General features: G+C 40.6%; 1 protein-coding gene across 8 annotated transcripts in view; it reads left to right on the forward strand.

Annotated features, from left to right (window-relative positions):
* Positions 1-25,161, forward strand: part of ARMH3 (armadillo like helical domain containing 3) — a 170,248-nt gene that overhangs the window by 11,973 nt on the left and 133,114 nt on the right. For 3 of the 8 annotated variants that reach the window (XM_060286474.2, XM_060286473.2, XM_060286470.2), the window contains exons 2-13: positions 34-106; positions 5,243-5,293; positions 5,775-5,887; positions 8,415-8,471; positions 8,581-8,727; positions 11,080-11,187; positions 15,202-15,294; positions 16,018-16,092; positions 16,177-16,263; positions 20,799-20,855; positions 22,771-22,814; positions 23,889-23,949. In XM_060286474.2, the coding sequence (XP_060142457.1) occupies positions 5,257-5,293; positions 5,775-5,887; positions 8,415-8,471; positions 8,581-8,727; positions 11,080-11,187; positions 15,202-15,294; positions 16,018-16,092; positions 16,177-16,263; positions 20,799-20,855; positions 22,771-22,814; positions 23,889-23,949 (879 nt within the window). In that variant the 5' untranslated portion in view covers positions 34-106; positions 5,243-5,256. Of the gene's footprint in view, positions 1-33; positions 107-5,242; positions 5,308-5,774; positions 5,888-8,414; positions 8,472-8,580; positions 8,728-11,079; positions 11,188-15,201; positions 15,295-16,017; positions 16,093-16,176; positions 16,264-20,798; positions 20,856-22,770; positions 22,815-23,888; positions 23,950-25,161 lie in introns of those variants that run through there. The other 5 variants (XM_030865402.3, XM_030865401.3, XM_060286471.2 and 2 more) reach the window with 4 other exon arrangements.

Below are 25,161 nucleotides of genomic sequence, written 5' to 3' on the forward strand. Positions count from 1 at the left end.
ACACATGTACATATTTGTGTGACTTCCACTCAGGTCAAGATAAACCACGTTTCTGGCACCTCAGAAGGCTTCCTTGTGCTCCTTCCCACTCATCTCCCCACCCAGGGTAACCACTATTCGGATGTCTGTCACCGTAGACTAATTTTGCCTTTTTGAGTTTCACATAAATGAAATCATTAGTTTGTACTCCCTCCCTCCCTTCCTTCCTCCCTCCCTCCCTCCCTTCCTTCCTCCCTCCCTCCCTCCCTTCCTTCCTTCCTGCGTTGGATCTTTGTTGCTGTGCACAGGCTTTCTCTAGTTGTGGCAAGCTGGGGCTGCTCTTCGTTGTGGTGGCTTCTCTTGTTGCGGAGCATGGGCTCTAGGCATGCGGGCTTCAGTAGTTGTGGCACGCAGGCTCAGTAGTTGTGGCTTGCAGGCTCTAGAGCACAGTCTCAGTAGTTGTGGCGCAAGGGCTTAGTTGCTCCACGGCATGTGGGATCTTCCCGGACTAGGGCTCGAACCCTGCCTTGGCAGGTGGATTCTTAACCACTGCGCCACCAGGGAAGCCCCACTTGAATAAGTTTTACAAAAACCTTTCAAAAAGGGAATGTTTGTACTATAGGCACTCCGGCATTTCTGTTTCTTGAACATGCCAAGTGTGTTCAAATCTTGGAGCCTTTGCACTTGCCATTGCCTCTGTCTGAACACTTTTCCCAAGATTTTCACATGGCTGTTTTCTTTCTGTTATTCTGATCTCAGTCCACATATCACTTCCCATAGAGGCCTTTAATCTGCAATCTGTTGTAGTACCCCTAGACAATTTGTCTTCAAGATACTTATCATTGTCTCAACTTAACTTGTCTTTCTTCCTCTACTAGAATGAAAACTCTGAGAGCAGGGATCTTGTCTGCTTGTTCACTGCTGTATCCCTAATGCTTAGGTGATCAATGTTTGTTGAATGAACACCTGATCTGTGCATGTTTTTTTCTTCCTAGATGATGGGCACATTTATTTTTATTAATTTTCCTTCTTTCCCCTTCTTCTTTTCTTTCTCTTCTCCTTTTTCTTTTCTTATATACTGGTTGAAATGTTTTGGGATGTTTACCTTAGCATCTACCTACACTAGTGTTTTGGAGCGTCCCTGGACAGTGAAGTGTGAGGGTGATACTTGCTAATAGTCCATTACAACTATGAGCCTAGAACTCCAGACCATTGCATTGAAAGCCTACAGAGAACTGTTCCATGCCCTCCCCCCATTTATCGAAATATAATTTACATATAACATTGTATAATTTTAAGATATGCAATACGATGATTTGATACACATATATATTGTGAAATGATTACCATGATGAAGTTAGTTAACACATCCATTCCCTCACATAGTCACTTTTTTTCGTTTTTTGTGGTGAGAACATTTAAGATTTAATCATAGCAACTTTCAGATATACAATACAGTATTGTTAACTATAGTCACTGGGTTGTATGTTAGATCCCCAGAACTTATTCGTCTTATAACTGGAAGTTTGTACCCTTTGACCAACATCTCTCGATTTGCCCCATCCCCCATCCCCTGGCAACCACCAATCTAATCTACTCCATTTCTATGTGTTTGACTTTTTTTAGATTCCACATATAATTTTTTTTTCAATAAATTTATTTTACTTATTTATTTTTGGCTGCATTGGGTCTTTGTTGCTGTGCACAGGCTTTCTCTAGTTGTGGTGAGCGGGGGGCTACTCTTCATTGCAGTGCATGGGCTTCTCATTGCAGTGGCTTCTCTTGTTGCAGAGCTCTAGGCTCATGGGCTTCAGTAGTTGTGGCCCGTGGGCTCTGGAGCGCAGGCTCAGTAGTTGTGGTGCATGGGCTTAGTTGCTCCGTGGCATGTGGGATCTTCCCGGACCAGGGCTCAAGTGCCTGTCCCCTGCATTGGCAGGCGGATTCTTAACCACTGTGCCACCAGGGAAGCCCTGGTAGTTTTATTTTTAATATTTGGGGAACCTCCATACTGTTTTCCATAGTGGCTGTACCAATTTACATTCCTACCAGCAGTGTACAAGGGTTCCCTTTTCTGCACATCCTTGGCATGGCTTCTTTTTACAGATTGGCAAATTCAAGCCAGGAAGGGAAAGGAAACTTAAGGTTATAGAATAAGTGTATAAGAATTGGGACTAAAACCAAAGACTTTTTTTTTAGATTTTTTTCCAGTTTTATTGAGAAATAGTTGACAGACATTACTGTATATATTTAAGGTATACAGCATAATGGTTTGATTTATGTATTTGGGGAAATGATTACCTCAACAGATTTAGTTAACCTCCATCATCTCACATAGATACAATACCAAGACTTTTGATAGATTAACTGGTAACTCTGGAAATCAGAGTGAATTTCTATTAGATTAATTTTCTGATACTAGAGTTGGCATGTATTGTGCTCAAGAAGACAGTAAAATAAATGAATAATTAGTTAAGTGTAACTAGCATTCCTTGCTTGTAAGCCATTGGAAGTGTTTGGCTTTAGGTTTTTGATATTTGATTATTTTATCCTGTAGGGATGTGAACTGATGTGCATTTAAGAAGTGTGTGGCTGGATTGCTTTAAGATATAGTTCTTAAAAAGTTGTATGACTTTGGTCTTTCAGAGAGAAGTTGTGCTGCAGGTCATGGGACCAGCAGTCCCTGAGGTTTAGGAATGAAAGACTTCATTGATTTACCATTGAGTTTGGGGGATTTGAAGCCATTCCTAAGTTTGGTGGTAGGTGAAAGTAGTATTGAAAAGTTGCCTAATTCTTTTTTATACTTTGTCTACTGTATGTCTTATTTCTGAGAAACTGTGTTAATGTCTAAGATGACATTTCTGTGGGATTGCCGTGGCTTTGCTGTGTTTACTTCTTCGCTAGAAGGATTTAAAAGCCTAGATCAACAGAGGTCATAGCGTACTCATAGAATGCTTTTTTCTCTTCCTTGTAGTCCCATAGCATTTTCTTTGTACTTTTACTCTATTTCTCATGATTTGCCTTGTGCTGTGGGTTATTCTGTGCCTGTCTCCGCTAATAGATTGTGAGCTCCTAGAGGATCCGGTCTGTAGTTTCCTCTTTGTAACACCTTAGTGCCTAAACTAGTGCTTTATAATATTTAGGTGTTTCCTATGTGTTTGTGGTATTTCAGGGATGCTAAGAGAATCATTAGATGATATGTCTAGTCCAGTCCCCTAGTTTTACTTGTAAGGAAACTGAGAAGCACAATGATTTACTCAGTGTCATCTAGTTGGTTGGGAGAGCTGTGTTCTAGTCTCAGTTCTGCCGGTTGTTTGTTCCATTAGGTCTTGCTGCTCCTCAGCTGGTACTCGTTCTCTCTACAGCAGGGGAGGATTGTGAAAGAGGAAAGAAACACTGGGAGGATATAAACAGATTACACTCACATTACTGATGTATTCCAGTTTACTGCTTTACCAGTCAGATATTTTACTTTCAAATTTGGAAGCACAAGCTTAATTTCTGAGACCCCAGAAAGACTTTTGTAAGAGTTCTACACTTCTTCCAATCTATTACCCTAGAAACACCCTTCTTTGCTGTGCTTAATGGGTAGAAGTGCTGGCAGAAGGAGGAGACTTTATGTTGTCAGTTTCCAGTCACACTTCAGACAGCTTGGGTGGTAAATTCCAGGTGCCTGTGATGATGACAGAGAGTAATGTGTTGAGGCCCTTGGTTGAATTTCCCCCTGTTCCAAATGGAAGGAGAGTGATGAAAACAATTTAATTTCTTAGGAAATTTGGTACTTCGGGTTGAAATTGTTTTTCCTGCCTCTCCTATTCCCTTTTGCTTATTAGAAAGTATTGATTCTGAAATAGAGAAAGTGAGTTTATTAGATTTGGGCTGGACATTGATTAGCAGTAACTTAATTATAAATCCTCAGAGGGAGATGTTTGTAAACATTTGCTTTTAACATCCAGGGACTTGTGGTTCCCACTATTCTTGTTAATCAACTGGTTGAAGCTGAGCACATGAAAGGTCTGTATCCACTAAGCTTAGAATTGCATTGCTTTTGATTTATTTTAATAGGATCCTCTTGATTTCCAATTTATTTCCCCCGATAAGGACATCTTCCTCTTGACAACCTATTTAAAAGACACAAGAATGTTTTGAATGGAGGCTGTATTTCATGCTTTAAGGCAAAGCCATGATCAATATAGTATAAATTGCCTGAAAGAATCTTCTCTTTTTTTGTTGTTATTTTTTCCTTCAGTTTTCTCTGGATCGTAAAGGAATTTGAGGGCTTAGTGAGGCTTTGATAGAGACAGATCTAACTAAAATTTTAGGTCAGACCTAGGACTTCTCAGGTCTCCACCATGTAGAATCAGTCAGTGATAAGCATACTCTGAGCATTTACCATGAGCCACGTGCTTATGGAAAAAGTGTAAGATATAGTCTCTGTGCTAAGGATGCTTAACATCCAGTTGAAATTTTCTGTGCTTTTAGTGCTCAAAAGTGAATCTCCTTTTTGGCTATATGTATTAGAGATAGATGATGTTTGAGATACAGTCTTTTATGCTATTGGATGCATCTCTTCCTTAAACAAAATTTTGATTTGCAAGGTAGTATATATTTTCCAAACATCATTGAACAAAATTAATTTTTTGCTGTGTTGGATTTGTCTGGAAGTGAAATCCGTCTCCTCACTACCATCCATACTTGCTACTGGGTGAGATTAAGTTTCACAACTAGAGCCTAGGATTTAAGAGAAAGAGAGGAATTTTGTCAACAATAGAAAGAATCTGGGAAGTGAGAGAATATGTGTAAATCCACATGGAGACCTGTGGGGTTTCAAGTTCTCATTTGAAAAAAATTGAGAATCCCTTGAAGCAAGATGGGAAAATTTGAGCATGGTTCATGGAACTGCTTTTATATAGAATTAAAAAAATACTCTGAAGTTTGATCTGCAGTACAGTGTTACAAATATATGTATAATTAAATTTGAGGGACTTCCCTGGTGGTCCAGTGGTTTAGACTGTGAGCTCCCAATGCAAGGGGCCCGGGTTCCATCCCTGGTCAGGGAACTAGATCCCGCATGCATGCCACAACTAAAAGAGCCCGCATGCTGCAATGAAGATCTGTGTGCTGCAACTAACACGCAGTGGAGCCAAATAAATAAATATTAAAAATAGAAACTTGAAAGGAATATATTGTTATTTTTGGTTATTTTGAAATTAAATTTAACTTTTGGTCTTTTAACTGCTGTTTTCTGCCTTGGGTCTCTTTCCAGAGGAATTTCTGAAGATGGTCAAGTGCAGTGTGATTTATGAGGCAGTGAAGGGCAAGTACTTTGCAGTGAGGAGGACCTGCTTACTTTGGGGAAATCAATGGAGCTCGTCAGTCTGCAGCACACTTCCTGTCTTAATGGTCCTAAGCTCGATCAATACTTGAAATTTAACTTCATCATCAGTCTGTGGGCAGCGTGTGCTTTGCAGCCTTCCTTCCATCAGCATCAGATATGTGGCCAGACTTATTACAGATGGAGCTAGTTACACTTTCCTGCTTGGTTTTGCATCTTCTTTAAGTCTTGTCCACTGGCATGTTTTAAGGATGTAAAATGTGTTGTGCTGTAAGCCAAGTAATGATTTAAACCTTGAAATTACCTGGTTAGAGAAGGGGGCGTTGGACAGATGCACAAAACCTATAGCATGGTTGTTTATCATTTCTTCTTCCTAAAAAATTTCCCATTGAGAGGTATTTCAGTAGATTCTCCAACATCTTAGAGAGCATTTCTAGCACTAACTGTGGCTTTCTTTTCACAGATTCTCTAACCATGGCACAGGTAGAGAAACGAGGGGGTTTGCTCAGGAAATCTTCAGCCTACAAAAAACCACTGAAGGAAAAAGTGGTGCTGATGTATGATGAGATCTTCATGGTAAGGCCTGGAGCCCTGACATTGGGCACAGGTTGACTCCTTAGTTTCTTGTTCCAAAATGAGAAATAACTTCACCTCTGCCTGCTACCTTCTAGTTCTTCAGAGGGAGAAAGAGAGAGAACAAGGGTGAGGGTGAGCTCTCTCATGGTAGAAATTATGATCATGTGTTAATTAATATAGATTGTTATTATGTTGTTCTTATAGACTGTTGCCTTGAGCTGGGTAAAACAATTGAAAGGAGGGAGGAAGGCTCAGGAAACTTCTTTTCTGATATCTATAAGACTTTTCTTCCTTATGATTTTTTTTTTTTTTTTTTTTGGCTGTGCCTCGTGGCATGTGGGATCTTAGTTCCCTGGCCAAGGATTGAACCTGTGCCCCCTGCAGTTGAAACGTGGAGTCTTAACCACCGGCCCGTCAGGGAAGTCCCCTTATGATTTGACATAAGGACCTTTCTATCCTAGATGTCCCTTGAATTTCCTTTTGACTCTAGAATTCTATCTAATTCAGATATTTTAAAAAGATGCACTATTATATTCCATCTCAAGTTGTTAGTGGACAGAACAATTGCTTAGTTAGACTATCTCATCTTCCAATTCTATGAGAAGACTGAGGAATTATTAGCAATTAGATTAGGGGATTTCTTTGGGTCTTCAGAACTGCTTATTGACCATGGTCCAAGCCTGTGTTGTAAAATGTACCCTATCAGGGAAGGTTAGAGTGATTAGAAACCCTGCAGATGTACTTGACTTCTGAAATCCTGGTCATTAGTAGTACATGTAAACATTTAAAACATGTAATACTTGTAAAAGGAGTTAACCATATCTTGTGTAAATCTTGTGGACTCTCTTTCCTAGAAGGAGGATAATGATAATATTTACCCTACCTGGCTCACTGGGCCATTGTATTTCATGTATGTGAATGGGCTTTGAAAACTGAGCAATATACAAATACAATGGGGATGCATCATAATATGACTAATTGATTCAGATGGCTAGGTTCACTTCTCGCTAAGAAGAGAAGAATTTGAGGGAGATTCTTGAGTTCCTACTATGTGCCTGACATTGTTCTAAATGCATCACCAAATACATTAGCTCTAATTCTGACAAGAATGCTGCAAGAAGGCTATGTTTTTACATGTGCCATGTAAAAGAGCATGATAATGAGAAAACTGGCAGTCACAGCTAGAAAGTGAAGGAGCTGTGATTTGAACCCTAGTGTCTGACTCCAGAGTCCTTACTTGTTCAGTTTTGCCACATGGCCTTGGATAAATAACTTGATCAAGTAAAACATCTAATTCTTGGCAAGCCTTAGAGACAAAGTTTGACATGCCGACAGTTAATACAGAATTGCCCAGGGCAGTATAGGTGGCTATACAGAGAAAATGAGTGGTTATTAGGATCCTATTAGGGCTCTTTCTATGTTAAGTAATAAGCTTGGTATACATATGACTCCTGCTTGAGAGAGCTTTGAGCATGGGAAATGCCAGCTCCATGAATTCCCTGTTTCATATATAAACAACAAAATGATATTACAGAAGTGTGAGGGTCAATGTGTGGCCCCTCTTGGGGAGCAGGACTTGAGAGAAAGGGATAGAAAGAATTCACTAAATGAGAACCTTATTAGAAGGCCAGAAATGTTGCTTCTTTATGTCATTCTCAATTAAAAAGCCAGAGGAGATTCCTAGGATAATATCTTCTTATTTGATCAGAAGTTCTTATCTAATGAAGACATTAGTTCTTGGTAGTAATTTTAAAAGGTCAATTTAAGGTAAGGTGATAGCAGGCAATTGACATACTGGTTTTATGTCATTAGCTTTCCTGTGAAGTAAGGGTTCTCTTTTTCTTATTTCACTCACTAACCAGAAGCCTCTAACTTCCTAGAATTTCTGTTTGAAGATTATTGCTAAGAAAATTTGGATTTTAGCACCGTAATTTTGCTAATTATGGACCAATTTGAAGTAAGAAAAGAGAATATTACAGGCTCTGTACAGAGGACTAAATGCATACGGGAGGGCAAGTAGAAGCAGGATGTTGTAAAAATCATGGCAGTATTACTTAGATGATCTGGGTTCTGGCTCCTGCACTTGTGTAAGTCTTGTGGACTCTATTTCCTAAAAGGAGGATAATGATAATATCTACCCTACCTGGCTCACTGGGCCATTGTATTTCATGTATGTGAATGGGCTTTGAAAACTGAGTACCATACAAATACAATGGGGATATATCATAATATGACTAACTGACTCAGATGGCTAGGTTCTTTTCTTGCTAAGAAGAGAAAGATTTGAGGGAAGTTCTTTGAGCCATTTAACTTTTGGTGCAGGGAATATATATCCATGCACAATGTCTTCCATTTGGGAAAAGAACCCAAAAAACTTGTTCCCCATTATAGCTGTTTGGAATGACCAAGCATTTTCAAAGTTAATTGTGAAAGGTAAGGTTGATTATGTGTAGTGACCCTTTCAAATGTGTTCTTAATGCTTTGGTGTTAGCTGGGGGTATTGAATATACTTATCTTCCGGTTTCAGACAGAGGACCCTAGTAAGTGCAGTCCTCGATTTTGGGAGGAGCTCTTCCTTATGAAGGTAAGACTTGGTGGCACCTGTGGATTTTCCTGGTAACTGAGATTGCCTTCACATGTGTTCTAGGTGCTGCAGTAAAAATGCACTCAGGCCCTTATTGTTTCCTCGTTAGGTGAATTTAGAGTACCTAGAAGGCAAGCTGGAATCTCTTGATGGTGAGGAGTTAATGAAGATCAAGGAAAATATTAATTGCTTATTTCAACACTGCATCCAGGCTCTGGGAGAGGAGCATCCAATTCGAGTGGTCAATGCATTGCAGGTACAAGGCTGGGAGACTGGGGAAGTCTTGTTTAATAGGAGAAAGAAATTGTAATACATCTATTGGAACTTGAGGAACCTAAAATTGCCCTTAGGTTTGAGGCTTGCTTTCTTTGTTTTTTCTTTATTTCTTTAAGTAATCGAACATCTATGCCATGTTTGTTTAGCCATCTTCCTGGTTAAACAAATTGACGCCTATAGTAGTTATCTTGTCCATTTTATAATTTGATCTAATGCCAAGGAGGATTGTTTGACAGAATTTTTATTATTACTTGAGGACAGGAAGAGAGAGAGAGGAAACTCTGGCAAGGTTGATTAGTCTACAGCAAAAATCAGAAGACTTTCTTAATTAAATAAACAGTATTTTCTTAATGTGAGGTTTCAGAAGGTCCTTGACTCCCTGAAGTTACATGTAATATTTTATGTGTAAATGTACGTTATGTGTATATGAACATTTTTTTTGGAGAGAGGGCTTTTGTCAGATTCTCAAAAAGGTCTGCAACTCTAAAAACATTAAGAATCATTATTCTTTTTTTTTTTTTTTTTTTTTGCGGTACGCGGGCCTCTCACTGTTGTGGCCTCTCCTGTTGTGGAGCGCAGGCTCCGGACACGCAGCCTCCGCGGCCATGGCTCATAGGCCTAGCCGCTCCGCAGCATGTGGGATCTTCCCGGACCGGGGCATGAACCCGTGTCCCCTGCATCGGCAGGCGGACTCTCAACCACTGCGCCACCAGGGAAGCCCTAAGAATCACTATTCTTAATGCTAAGTGGCATGATCGTGAGGAATATTCATTATTCTTGAACTACATTCATTATTTCTTGAATTACTGTTACGTGCTAAGCATTGAGCTGGTGGGATACATTATAGGCTTCTTGAGGGCAAAGACAGTATTATTCAATACTTTGTTCCTAGTGTGTAGAACAGTGCCTGGCAAATAGCATTCTAGAAGTAAATTTTTTTGAATGAATGATGGGCAAAATTTCTAGAGTTTATAGTCTAGTAGCTCCAGTGTAGCCTAGATTGGGCTGAGTATTTAGGGTAGTGATTGACAAGCTTAGAATATGAAGAACTGATGACAGCATAAAGGATTTTGTTGGAACTTTTGGTAGATTGGGTTTAAGTTTCTAACTTACAAGTTGGACAGATCACTTTGTGAGCCCCAGTTTTCTCATCTGTAAAATGTAGAAATTACCTCTTGAGTTGATGCCCCAGAGAGAAGGACCATGTTTATCCTGTAGCTTTGTTAACCCTTGGACAGTAAATTCTACATTTCGAGCATCACAGTTGTAGTGACTCATTAATTGAAAGTTGAAATGAAAGTTGGAAATTGTACTTCCTGTAATTATAGTGGCTTACTGTGGGGGCATGAATTATAAACTGATTTTAGTCCAGTGAAAATAAATTGACATTAAGCCACTTGGTGACCCATAAAAATATAGTACATTTATTATAATACCTGATATTTATTGAGCTGTAACAAAGTTAAGTTCCAGGCACTATTCCAGGAACTTTAACAAAGTTCCAGGGAGTATTCTAAGTGCCTTACAGTATTAATTCACATAGCCATCACAACATCCCTATGAGGTTAATGCTATTATCATTCCCATTTTATAGCTGAGAAAAATAAGGCACTGAAAAGTTAACTAATTTGTCCAGGCTCACACAGCTAGTAAGTAGTGGATGGGGATTGTAATGAATTTTTAAGATTTGAGTTGATTGGTTGTTATCATATAGGGACCTCTATAGTTATTAAAAATGGTAAACTATTATGTAAATTCTAAAACTAATGTTAAATAAAGGAAAGCTCCACCAATCCCATGATTCAAACTCAAGAACTGTTTTTTATTTTTATTTTTTTGCGGTACGTGGGCCTCTCACTGCTGTGGCCTCTCCCATTGCGGAGCACAGGCTCTGGACATGCAGGCTCAGCGGCCATGGCTCACGGGCCCAGCCATTCCGCGGCATGTGGGATCTTCCCGTACCGGGGCACAAACCCGTGTCCCCTGCATCGGCAGGCGGACTCGCAACCACTGCACCACCAGGGAAGCCCCCTGTTTCTTATTTTTGAATATCACCTTCCAGTCTTTGTCTGCAGTGTAATTTTTAAAAAGTGGATGGCCAGAAAATAAAAAAAAGAGGATGACAACAGTTTCAGTTGCTGTTCCTCTTTTCATTTCTGGATTTTGCACATATTAAGACCCAGACTGTGTTTTGGAGCTCAGAGAATAGAGCAGTTGAATGTCAGCTGTGTAAGGAGAAGGTTCTGAGGTTGCAGTGTGAAGCTACTGATCCAATGCCCTTTGCATTTTGAGACTTCCTTTCTAGAAAGAATTCTTTCTCTCATCTCTGCAGACCTTGTGTGCACTCATTCGAGGAGTCCATCAAAAAAATAAGTCTACCTCTGGGTTTGACATTATCAACATGCTGATGGGCTTTGACAAGGCGGAGCTGTGCATGAAGGTGAGACATAAGCTGTAGATGTGCCTGTGGATGTCTGCTTCTGACAGCTGTTCATGGATCATCTGCAGACAGTTAGATGCACTAGAAGATTTGGACTCAGACATAGATGATTGAATTTTTATTCTTTTAAATTTATTTTTGGCTGCATTGGGTTTTTGTTGCTGTGCGCTGGCTTTCTCTAGTTGCGGCCAGTGGGGGCTACTCTGTTGCGGCGCGCAGGCTTCTCATTGTGGTGGCTTCTCTTGTTGTGGAGCTTGGGTTCTAGGCATGCAGGCTTCAGTAGTTGCAGCACATGGGCTCAGTAGTTGCAGCTCATGGGCTCAGTAGTTGCAGCGTGTGGGCTGTAGGGCACACGGGCTTCAGTAGTTGTGGCTTGTGGGCTCTAGAGCACAGGCTCAGTAGTTGTGGCACATGGGCTTAGTTGCTCCGCGGCCTGTGGGATCTTCCTGGAGTAGGGCTTGAACCCGTCTGCCCTGCATTGGTGGGCAGATTCTGAACCACTGCACCACCAGGGAAGTCCCTCATACGGTAATTCTATGTTTACATTTTGAGGAAATTCCAAACTGTTTTCCAAAGTGGCAGTACCATTTTACATTTTCCCCAGCAATGTGGGTATGTGTATATGTGTGTGTGTGTGTGTGTGTATGAAATGTCTATTCAAATCCTTTGCCTGTTTGTACATTGAATTATTTGTCTTTTTATTGTTGAGTTGTAAGAGTTCTTTATATATTTTGGATACAAGTGCCTTATCAAATATCTGATTTGCAGTATTTGTCACTATCTTGAACGAATGTTGTTCATAATATGAACTTTGAAGAACCTGTCTTCTCTCATTCACTACATTTAAAATAAAGAAATCTGTATGCCAAAGAATCCTTATAGTGATTAGTTTATTTTTTAAAAGTTACAAATATGTGGGACTTCCCTGGTGGCGCAGTGGTTAAGAATCTGCCTGCCAACGCAGGGGACACGGGTTCGGTCCCTGGTCCAGGAAGATCCCACATGCCGCGGAGCAGCTAAGCCTGTGCACCACAACTACTGAGCCTGCGCTCTAGAGCCTGTGAGCCACAACTACTGAAGCCTGCATGCCTAGAGCTTGTGCTCCACAACAAGAGAAACCACTGCAATGAGAAGCCCGTGCACTGCAATGAAGAGTAGCCCCCACTCACTGCAACTAGAGAAAGCCCATGTGCAGCAATGAAGACCCAACGCAGCCACAAATAAATAAATAAAATAAATAAATTTATTAAAATAAAAACGTTACGAATATGCAATTAGGAATACACAAAGATTTAGTACCTGGAGTCAGTTCCTTTTTTTTTTTTTTTTTAAAGATGTTGGGGGTAGGAGTTTATTAATTTTATTAATTTATTTTTGCTGTGTTGGGTCTTCGTTTCTGTGTGAGGGCTTTCTCTAGGTGTGGCAAGCGGGGGCCAGTCTTCATCGTGGTGCGCGGGCCTCTCACTCTCACAGCCTCTCTTGTTGCGGAGCACAGGCTCCAGATGCGCAGGCTCAGTAGTTGTGGCTCACAGGCCTAGTTGCTCCGCGGCATGTGAGATCCTCCCAGACCAGGGCTCGAACCCGTGTCCCCTGCATTAGCAGGCAGATTCTCAACCATTGCGCCACCAGGGAAGCCCTGGAGTTAGTTTTTAATTCTAACCTTTTACAGTCCATATATATATATATATATATATATATATATATATATATATATATAGTAAAATCCCTAATATCTTTTTCATTCTTACAGTTTTCACTACTGTCTATATACTGCTGATTACTAAGTCTCTATCTTTAGCCTTAATTCCTCCTGAGTCTCAGACCTGTTCTCTTTAAGCACTTGCTGAATATACCCACTTACACATACCTAAGTACCTCTTGTTTGGCATATCCAAAATGGAACTCATTGTTTTCTATACTTCTGTTCTTCCTCATTCATTCTGTGTCAGAATGGGGATACCTGTCTTCCCAGTTCCCCAAGCCAAAGACCTGAGAGTCACCCTTGACTCTTTTCTATCCCTCATCTTTCATATCCAGACTATCACCATGTTCAGCTAATTTTACCTCAGCTCATACTTCTCATATCTGTTTTTTTCTATTTTTCCTCTACTGCCAAAGTCCCCATTATCCCTGAACTATTGCAGTGATGCCTTCATTCTTTTGACAAACATTTGTTATGCTCCTCTGTGCCAGGCATCGGGGATACAGAGGCAAATAAGACATGGCAACCCTCCTCAGAAAATTGATAGGTTAGTCTTCTTTTGTCTCCCTCTCTCCAGCCTTACCATCTTTAAATCTGTCATCCACGCTGACAGCAGAGTGATGTAACTTAACACTCAAATCTTTCTTGCTTAAAACCCTTCATTAGTTTCCTATCACTAAAAGGATAAAGACCAAGCTCCCTCATTAGCTGTATAAAACTTTTATGATCTTCTTTCTATTTATTTCTCAAATCGCATCTCTCATCACTGTGCCTCACTCTTTATACTTCTGTAATAACAAACTGCATGTCCAAGGGCCATTTCATTCTTCATGTGTCTTTGATCATGCTAATGCCTGTCTAGAATTCCTTTCCTCCTCAAGTTTTAATTAATTCCTACTGATTTTTCAAAATACAGCCTGTCCCTGAGGAGTCCTGGAATAGGTAACTTCTGAGCTAATTCCCTTCCTCCATATATATTACTGTCATAGTAACCATTAAACTGTTTATTTGTTTTTCTCTCCTGTTAGACTAAAAACACCTTGAGAGCAAGGGTCATTGTCTTATTTTTTTCTTATTTTCTTTGAAAGTACAATATTTAGCGTATAGTAGACTCTTACTACATATTTGTTGAATTGACCTGAAGTAGCTTATTTTGAACCTTCACTTGACCTTCCAGCACGCTAAATCCTTTTTTTTTAAGATTTATTTATTATTTATTTATTTATTTAATTTATTTTTGGCTGTGTTGGGTCTCAGTTGCAGCATACGGGATCTTCGTTGAAGCATGTGGGATCTTTCATTGCGGTGCACAGGCTTCTCTCTAGTTGTGGCCTGCGGGTTTTCTCTCTCTAGTTGTGGCGCGCAGGCTCCAGAGCGCGTGGGCTCTGTAGTTTGCGGCACGCGGGCTCTCTCACTGAGGTGCGAGAGCTCAGTAGTTGTGGCGTGCAGGCTTAGTTGCCCCATGGCACATGGGGTATTAGTTCCCTGACCAGGGATCGAACCAGCGTCCCCTGCATTGTAAGGTGGATTCTTTACCACTGAACCACCAGGGATGTCCCGCTAACTCCTTATTCTCCATTCATTTTCCTCTTTTATTTAATGTAAAATATTTCTTTTTTTCTTCCTTGTAGTATCTAAAGGTTTCATCTTTTGACTACATTGGATAAAACAGTTGGTTGTTAGTACAAGTGTTAAACTCTAATCACATTGTCTAGTAGAAGCGACCAGGATGGATATGAGCTAGCTTTGTTGGATAGTGCATATGGCCAGTGAACAGCTAGTAGTGATGTTATCTCTCTGTTGTTTGTTCAGTGTGCCTGCATCAAGTGATATGCTTTCTTATCAAATAATGAAACATATCTAGCTGTTTAACCATTATTATTAACCTTTAACTTAATCATTTGTTTAATTTATTATTTAAAATTTGTTTAATAGAATTTAATTTTATTTAGTTTATTATTTATTGTTTTTAATTTGTATATTATTTAACTGTTATTAATCTTTTAAAAAATTTCATTCTAATCTGAAGGTTTATATGAGGGTGATAGGCTGCAAACATTCATTTACTGGAATAGTAAATTCTTTATTTTTCTGTATGGTTGTTCTAAGGCATTTTTCCCAAAATAGCTAGACTTAGTTAGAAGTCTTCCTTTTTTATGTCTAGTCTTGCAAGGCCTAGGCCTAAGGGAATGATATGGTTGCTTCATTTTATTTTATTCACATTACCCTACATAACGTAACCCTGAGTTTGACAAAGACATGGTGGAGATGTTCTTTGATATGGTTTAATACTTAATGGTTCTCTTTCTCAGAACTTGATGGAGAGTTTGGATTCATTGCTTTGTGCAGAAGGTTCTGAAAGTCTAAAGAGCTTATGTCTGAAACTTCTCCTCTGCTTAGTGACTGTAAGTAACTTACCTATATGTTTCTTTGTCAAGGGTGTAAATTGACAGCAGGGGCAAATTTGAATTCTTGAGCCCAAAGTTAGAAAGGAAAAGAGAAAAAAAATCTCTACTGGGCCATTACATCACTCTGTTGTGTTTGTGTAGAAGGAAGTTATTTGTATGGGTTTTCGCTTCCTAGAAGTTGCTCTTTGGAGCAACTGCTGACATTTTTAACCTGTACCAGTCTGGATTGTTAGATTTTGCCCTTCATCAGGTCTCATTTGGAAACAGTTTTTGTGATTCTGAATATTTTTATTTGTTCTGACTTTGATTTTATAGCTGGAAGCTGGCCTGTACCTTCTAGTGGGAGGAGGGTAGGGTATTATTCATTTACTTCAGGTGGTTTCCTTTCCCTGCCACTGCTTGAAGACTTCTGGATCATAAAGTTCTTCCTGTGCATCTGGGGAATGAAACCCAAGAAACTGTTAGGCAAATGCTTTTGTGAGGGTATGAGAGAAACAAGGAGAAGTTCAAAGATTTAGGAAGTTTTAATTTGCTAATTTCTTACCCTTCTAGTGTCTTGTCTATTCAGGCTCAGGTGGCTTTGGGAGTACTTTAAGATCTGCTAAGTATCTAGTAGAATGTTTTAATATTTCTGTTTCTCTTAGATACTAGGTGAGGAGATATACATGAGATATCAGAGTGTCTTAGTATAGACTTTAAATAGCTTTTTATTATATTCAGGTGACAGATAACATCAGCCAGAACACTATCCTGGAGTATGTAATGATCAACAGCATATTTGAAGCAATTTTACAGGTAGGTCAGTTCCCTTGTCACCTCTTTCTTTTTTGGGTAAACCACCTCCTCAAGCACTCTCACCATTTCTGGTTCTGGTTACAGATACTCTCCCACCCGCCAAGTCGTAGGGAACATGGGTATGATGCCGTAGTCCTCTTGGCTTTGCTGGTGAACTACAGAAAATATGAGGTAAGTGGGTCCCTTAATGGAGAGCTGTTACCTTTCTACAATCTTCCTAAATGTGGCCACTCCTAGAGGATTTTGCTTAATGTAGAAGACATGTTCTTGGTAAATGGTTTATAGATTAATTTTGATAAACCAATTCTAGAAGTCCTATGTTAGATGCCTGCGGTAGAGGATATAGCTGTTTAAAGGAATCCTGTGGTGTAACTTCTAAAAAAGTGAGTAAATCTCTCTTAATGTAATGGTTCCCAAACCCAGCTTGTCATTAGAATCACCTAGTTATCTTTTAAGAAATATTTATTTATTTATTTGGCTGCGTCATGTCTTAGTTACGGCACACGGGATCTTCATTGTGGCGTGCAGGCTTTTCTAGTTGCGGTGTGCAGGGGCTACTCTTTGTTGCGGTGGCTTCTCTTGCTGTGGAGCATGAGCTCTAGGCGTGCAGGCTTCAGTAGTTGTGGCTCGCGGGCTTCAGTAGTCGTGGCTTGTGGGCTTAGTTGCTCCGCGGCATGTGGGATCTTCCCGGACTAGGGATCGAACTCGTGTCCCCTGCATTGGCAGGCAGGCAGCCAGCCACTGCGCCACCAAGCAAGTCCCTCAGTAGTTACTTTTTAAAAAGAAGATATTTCTGGGCCTTACTCTTTATATTATTTATTTATTTACTTATTTGTCTGTGCTGTGTGGCATGTGGGATCTTAGGTCCCTGACCAGGGGTCGAACCCATGCCCCCTGCAGTGGAAGCACAGAGTCTTAACCACTGGACCGTCAGGAAAGTCCCTGGGCCTTACTCTTTACACACCAAATCAGAATCTCTTAGGGGGTGAGACCTAGATATCTTTCTTTTTTTTTTAATATCTCCTTTTGAACGTGATGATCAGCCAGGATTGGGAACCACTGACCTAATGCATCTATTTTGAAATATTGGACTTATATATTGGATTTCTGCAATGCAATCAATCCACTTGTATAAATATCAACTGTTGGTTTGGGGGCTCTTTCTGATTTTGATGGGAGTTGAAGACAGAGCCTTATCCATATTAATTCTGGAGTTCTTTTTGCCTCTGAATTAGTCAGGGATAGATTTATAGGTTTTGAGATAAAGAGGTGAACTCAGAGATTTATACTTGGATTGGTGCATCTACTTGATTCCCCTCAAAAGGTAGAATACACAGAAAAAGAAGGGGGCCACTTAGGGAAGACCAGGGACCTCACTGGGGATTGCTTTGTAGGAATAGGGAGCACTTGGCACTAGGTCCTGGACACTAGGAGTACTTTACTGAACCCAGAAGTCAGGAGCTGCATTGAGGCAACTTGACTTTCTTCATTTAATAAGTAGCAATACTATGAGAAATGGGCCAGCTGGAGGGAATGTTTTCATTTTTGAGCTTCTGGATCTTCACTTAGTGATTTTTGATATGATTACTAGCCAGGTCAAAAGTGATGGGTAACATAAAATATGGAGCTTATTCTTATAAATAGGGATATGAAAGAAAGGCTGGCTGTGAGAAAGGAATACTTAAAGAGGGACTGGAATATGTGGAGCAATGTTAACGTGTTATAAATCCCAGGAGTTGATCGCTTTCATTGTCTTGGAGGAACTGACAAATGGTGTACAGAGCTACTAATAAATAAGTAATTTATCACCAACACCTGTTTTGCTGGTGCTCTGGAAGGGCAGGCATGGTAGCCATTTTGATCTCTGTCATGTGTAATAGCCTCTGGGGCCTTATTACAACAGCAGGAAAAATAGCTGAGGAAAAATGCTGAAGGTAGTTAAAGCGAGTTATGTGTGAAAGGAAAGAGCCATCATCAGTAATGAATATTTTTGGAACATTCTGCTGGATGTAGGCCACTCTGAGGCAATGGCTTGGCTTCTCTAAATGTGAACTGAGCCCTAGTTCAGCCCAGTAAGACTTTCTGAAATGTCAGCCTGAAAAATTGGACATGGCCAAGGAACTGGAGAAAATCATATTTCTTGAGTGGGGTATGCATCTCTAGTCTGTCAGAAACCCCAGAAGAATTAATACAGTAGGTGAGGGCAAGCTGGTAGGCATAATTTATCTGGGCTTTGCAGCTTTTGATATAAGTCAATCACCAGAAACCATTAAGGAAACCTGGTGACCATGGAGCAGGAAGGTTTTTGATAGGAGCATGAGGAATTCCAGATGAACATAGCAAAACCAAAAGCTGGTGAAGTTTTATGCAAAATACAAGAGGGTGTGCTAGGGGGAACAACATTCTAGTTACCACCACAATCGATCCCATGACCAGTGGGGTAAGTTGTAACCTTTCCAGAAAGGTGCAGAGAGCACCAGAGAGGCTTGGTGTCCAGCTAAACACAGAGAAGAGAGATTAGGTGTTGGACTTAAGGAATGGAAGTAGTTCTTGCTCACTTCAAATAATGCATTCCATTTTAGTAATTTCATCTCAAGAGATAGAGGAGGCCAAAAAAAAAAAAAGGTCTAGGGAAGAGCAATGAAATTTGTTAAGTATGGTTTAGATCAAGTAAAGGCTGGACCCTATTAGAGTGATTCTGTGAAGGCTGACTGAGTGTGTAATCCTGTCTTGCTGATGAAAAGTAGATTGCCTTGAGTTTTAAAACATGACCACAACAGGTATATAGTGTTAAGGAAAATCAGTGTCTGACAGAATAGAAATTTTCACAGCATTAAGATCTTGGCCTTCTGGGTTGGCCAGGTCTTCTGAGATGAAGTGACTCAGCCCCCAACTGCTGCCCTGAACGTGATGTTTCCCAGAAATTACAAAATTGTTTATTATGTCTGGTTGTAAGTTGTTCCTTCTCTTTTTCTTTCTCTCTTTTTTCCCTACAGATCTTCCTTTGACTGTGATAAAAATGTCAAAGGAAAAAAAATATAGCTACCAATAATCGAGCCCTTATCATATGCCAGATACTGTGCTAAGGATTTTACTTGATTTAAGTCTCATAGCAACCCCAAGGAAGAAAACATTTTTCCCCATTTTACAGATGAGAAAATGGAGCTTAGGTTTATTAACGTGCCTAACTTGTCACAATAAGTCGAGGATCTAGAACTCAAATCCTTGATTTTAGCCACCTTGCCTTTTCCTCAACTGTTGCTAATGCATAGGCTGTTCTTGGTAATCAGATGGTCCTTATTATTACTTAAGACAGTCTACTTTTGGGAAGGTGATAACTAGGACTTTTCAAAAATTGTGCCAAGAGACAGTGGCCTGTTCTTTCTACTGTTGTTTTCATTTGATGGCATCTCAAGGTCAGCCTACTGCTGATTTTCAGTTCCAAGGATCCACTTGCTTTGGACGTTGTCTGAAGTCTGTAGCGTCAGCAGGATTTGACTGTTAAGTTATAGGAAGAAGTATTGAGAGCCTTCCTCTGTCAGATCAAGTAACGAATGGAGTGAGTTTTACCTCCTTGAATTGTATTGTAGAAAACCTTGTAAACATTTGGGCTGTTAAAAAAACAAAGCTTCTCTTTCTCTATTCCCAGTTAGCATTCGAAAGATGCCCTCAGAAACTTGATTAATAAAGTCTGTGGGGTGGGGGGGGGTTAACCTTTCAGTTGGGTTTCCAAGCTTCTCAGTAATGTTTTCTTGGTTGCTGTAAGAACTGCCAATCTGAGAACTATTGTTTCTAGCTTCCCCTGGGTTAGAATTGGTGCCTGATCTGTAGTAGGTCTTTCCTCACATACTACGCAGGGGTTGTTTTCAAGGTGAGCACGTCATTGGTTCTCATCCCACTGGTAGGAGATGGCCCAGTTGCTTAATGAGTTTAAATATATATATATTTCCATATGCTGCCCAGCTGAGATTGAATCTGGAAAAACTCAAGAAATCTTCCAATATTTTAAGTGATGGGACAATCATTAAATCCCAGTGTCCTGACCAGATTGTAGTTTGGGTAATTACATCTTTTTTTTCAGTTCCCCTGCAGTGTTATTTGGGTATTGGATCTATAAATGGCCTCTCTGGCTGTTAAGCAGCTGCCACTTTCCACCCCCAAGGTGGCTTTGTTTTACGGGTGGGTGAATCAGTCCTTGGATATAGTTTGTGGAATGGTTAGGGAGCCTTTGGGATGAGTGTAAGTTAGCAACTTATAAATTTGTGCCTTATGGCAAGGGAGCTTTTATGCACCCCAAAAGACAGCTGTCCCTATAGACTCAGTAAATTATTGGCAAGATAGGACAAAGTGAGTGTTGTGGAGCGTTCACTTACTTCTTAGAAACAAATAAGAGGGAAAGATGGGAGAAGTGGCAGACATAGGCCTGAGCTGATTCAGTCTAGAGGAAAATGTGGGTAGAACAGAAGTGTGTGTGTGTGTGTGTGTGTGTGTGTGTGTATCTGTGCATGCTTGGTGAATGCCCATGCACACTGAGAGATTTACTGGAAATGGAGGAAGTCACCTGGCAAGATAGTTGGGCATAGGTATTAGGAGCATCACTCTAGAGAGAGCACCTTATGGAAGCATTTTTGTGAACACTTTGTTAAATAGCTAATGGGTTCTTAACTAGGTCACACTCACCTGGAGTCTCTTCTCTTGTTTAATAGTCTGTGAATCCTTATATTGTGAAGCTGTCTATTGTGGATGATGAAGCCACGCTCAATGTGAGTATCTGGATCCTTGTGTATTGTTTTAATTACTTGCCTTTGGTGGCCTTACTTTTAGTAGATATTTAGAACAGAGAGTAGAGAGCTAGTGTGTTAATTTCATCTGGCTATAAAGAGGGAATAGGTATTTCTTTTTAGAGTATCAGTGCTACTGTCTTACTGTTTTCTATTTTCTCATCATGGAAGGAAGGTGTGAGGGGATATTTGCTTGCTAGTCATGATGAAATGGTCAGTTATATTTCATGTTGTAGTGTGCTGAGGTTGATTATCCTACAGAGTCAAGAAGTTACATTTCCAAGAATAAGATTTAGATGGTATATCAAATCACCATGATGTACACTTTAAATATCTTACAATTTTGTGTGTCACTTATACCTCAATAAAGCTGAAATTAAAAAAAAGAAAAGCTTAGATGACTCAATGTTGAGAGATTTCTTCTTGTAGAACCATCCAGATTATATTTATAGCCTGCCTTGGTGAAGCTGAAACATGGAGGACGATATATATCTGCTACGTATATCCATGGAGGTTTGGGAAATAACATCTGATCTCTGAATATAGGGAGGAAGAAGATGACCAGGTGTCTGGCTTTATTCTCTTTCCATCTTGCCCTCTTCATTCTTCTAATTTCTCTTCTGAAAAAAAAGCACACATGATTCATCCTTGTGGCCTTAATTGATCTTTGTGATACGCTTAGCAGTTTCTAGGGGGAAAGTTAATAAATTGATATTTATTGGATGCTTCTTCCCATTACATTCCTGTTTTCCTGTGGCCTGAGAGTAGCTTGTCTTTGTTTTTAAAAATAAATTTATTTATTTATTTATTGTAGGCTGCATTGGGTCTTCGTTGCTGCGCACGGGCCTTCTCTAGTTGCCGTGAGCAGGGGCTGCTCTTCGTTGTGGTTGCGCGGGCTTCTCATTGCGGTGGTTTCTCTTGTTGTGGAGCACGGGCTCTAGGCGTGCAGGCTTCAGTAGTTGTGGCATGCAGGCTCAGTAGTTGTGGCTCGCGGGCTCCAGAACACAGGCTCAGTAGTTGTGGCGCACGGGCTTAGTTGCTCTGCGGCATGTGGGATCTTCCGGGACCAGGGCTCGAACCCGTGTCCCCTGCATTGGCAGACGGATTCTTTTTTTTTTTTTTTAATCAATGTTGGGGAAGCAATGACAGGTTCTTCATTTTTTTTTTAAAAATTAATTATTTAATTTTACTTTTGGCTGCGTTGGGTTTTCGTTGCTGCACCCAGCCTTTCTCTAACTGTGGCGAGCTGGGGCTACTCTTCGTTGCGGTGTGCAGGCTTCTCATTGTGGTGGCTTGTCTTGTTGCGGAGCATGGGCTCTAGGTGTGCGGGCTTCAGTAGTTGGGGCTCATGGGCTCTAGAGCACAGGCTCAGTAGTTGTGGCGCATGGGCTTAGTTGCTCTGCGACATGTGGGATCTTCTTGGACCAGGGCTCGAACCCATGTCGCCCGCATTGGCAGGCGGATTCTTAACCACTGCGCCACCAGGGAAGTCCCTGCACCTTCATTTAATGTGGGACTCGTCACTTTTATTATGGGTTGTCTTAGAGACATTCGAGAGCTTTTTGTTTGAAGATTCTAACTCACTCTTTTCTTTTGAGGTGAAAATTATCCCAGTGAAATTGTCAGTGGTCTGAGCTGGTCTGTTTCATCCCTTGTTACTCTATTTTAATTGTATCTGGAACCCTTAAGTAAGATAATTAGATCAGAAAAATCTTTCCAAAGAAGTTCCTTTTGATCCTTTGACAATGTCTCTCAGAATTCCTGTCCTTGTTGCCTACTTTCAGGTAGAACTTCTTGGGCTTGGACCATGGCACTGTAATTAGTGTTTTCTGTGGTCTAGTCATAGTATCACCAACAGCCCCTTATTTCACCTGTGCTATCTTTTTTTTCTCTCTAGGGAATGGGGCTTGTGATTGCTCAAGCTTTATCTGAGTATAACAGGTAAGTCCACCTTTCCAGAAGGGAAGGGTCTAATTTTCGTTTGAATTGGTTGAGTAGGAAACAGGTTTGTTAAGAGTTCTTGGGTGAACGTCTCTTACCTATCCTAGAAGAGTATTTAGAGGTACAGCTGCTGGCAGATACATTTGTTCTAACTGGGCTTGATGGCTTTATCAGCAGTTGTTTTTAACACTGGGGAGAAGTAGCCACCATGTTAGTGTCCATCTTTTGTTTAAGCAACTCTTACATTCAAACATTCTTATGCAACCTTTGGTATTTTATTGCAGAGCATTTTAACTAGTTTTCCAGCCATAAGCAGGCTCTTCCATTTAGCCCAATGTATCATATAAATACCGTTTTCTATGTAAAAAAGGTTGTGAAACACTGCTTTTTGTATGCTTAAAAAAAAGAAAAGAAAGCACTGAATTAGTTCTAGTTTGACAGATACTTCTTTTTCATCAGTAATCAACTGCAGCTTCCTAGAGTCCCTGTCTGTTCTGGGGGCTCTTTTCATTGATGCTTGCTTTCCCTCTTGCTGGGGATGGGGAAGGATTTGGTATTCAGTGAATGGAAACCAGAAGTGTATCTAATCCTGGCAAGGACCAGGCAGGATCTTTCTTACTCCTTTCCAGACTTTGCTTATACACGATTGGGTATTGGGATTTCAAATCTGTCCCATCTCCACAAATAGTTTAGCTCACAGATTTCCCTCCTTTTCCTTCAAAAACAAACAAGATTTTCACTGTTACAGCCTTAATTTTACTGTCACACTTTTCAAGTAATAGTCTGTTTGGGAAATAACTGGATCAGCCATATGTTAGAGCAGTTTCACACTTTTGCAGCTTGCTTTCTAAGACTCTCCCGAAGTAGCTGGGCATTTTGGTACACGCTACCTCAAGAGCAGATGGGTGCCTCTTAGCTTGCAGGGGAAACTGCAGTGGCTGGGTTGTCATAACGCTTTTGTTTTTTGGAGTCAGTGAATTCTGCGAGTGAGCTGCTCTGATTACCACTTGGTATGCCAAGGACAAAGACACGTGATAAATAATACTAAAGTTGAATTTAGTTATTTTTGTTCAGGCAGTATAAAGACAAGGAAGAAGAACACCAAGGCGGTTTTTTCTCTGCTTTAACAAATATGGTAAGTCCTACTTGTTTTTTCTCTCCTGCTCAGAAATATATGAGATCTGCAGGGGTAGACAAATTTAGACTCAGAAGTTTATTTTATTTTATTTTTTGCGGTACGCGGGCCTCTCACTCTTGTGGCCTCTCCCGTTGTGGAGCACAGGCTCCGGATGCACAGGCTTAGCGGCCATGGCTCACGGGCCCAGCTGCTCCGTGGCATGTGGGATCTTCCCGGACCGGGGCACGAACCCGTGTCCCCTACATCGGCAGGCGGACTCTCAACCACTGCGCCACCAGGGAAGCCCCAGAAGTTTATTTTTATTTTTTTTTCTAATATTTGTTTATTTGGCTGCCCTGGGTCTTAGTTGTGGCATGCAGGCTCTAGTTTCCTGACCAGGGATTGAACCCGGGCCCCCTGCATTGGGAGCATGGAGTCTTAATCACTGGACCACCAGGGTTAGAATTTTTTTTTTTTCCAATTAATCAATTCAATTTTTTAAAGACAACAAAAACAAAAAAAGCGTTCATATTAAGCCAGACTTTTGCTTCCTAAAGAGTTGGCTCTGTTTGAGGACTGATGCTATGGAACACAGAATAGGAGGATTTAGATCCAAGTCCAACCCTGAGTGATCCTTGGCTGTCTGCAGTGGCCCCTTCATCTCTTGTAGTTGGTCCTGGATTCGAGGGATTGGTGCAGTGATCTGAGCCACTCATCTAAAGGCTTAAGGTCTGGGCTGAGAGGTCCATAGTTTAGGAAAGTTATTGGTTCAGTTTGCAAGACTCCTGAGCAAGGTATCTCAACCTTAGCACGATAGGCATTTTAGGCCAGATAATCTGGGACTGATTTTTAAGATATAAATCTAGGAGTCTTGGAACTTAGATTCAGAAAGTCTGTCTTCTTGGGCATTAGTATTCAAGTAATCAGCCCTAGAGCAAGACAGATTTTGAGTTCATTGCAAGAAACAGCAGTCCCCCCATCTTGTCCCCCAAAAGGCAACTTTTCCCCCACAATATCTATGCCTTCTTTGTTCTCAGAGCCTACTGTCAAGGAAAGGACTTGATAAACTCTTTAACTCTGAAGCACAAATGGATAATCCCTCAGATGTCAGAGCAGTGTGAGTGCTGTATTGGTGTTTGATTAGATGAATTAGATATAATTATATTGCTCCCAGGGACCTTTGCCTTCTAGCCAAGAAGAAAAGGTTTTCTACCAAATAAATGAAGCTCC

This window comes from Globicephala melas, chromosome 16, assembly GCF_963455315.2.
Source record: "Globicephala melas chromosome 16, mGloMel1.2, whole genome shotgun sequence".
Classification (NCBI taxonomy): Eukaryota; Metazoa; Chordata; class Mammalia; order Artiodactyla; family Delphinidae; genus Globicephala; species Globicephala melas.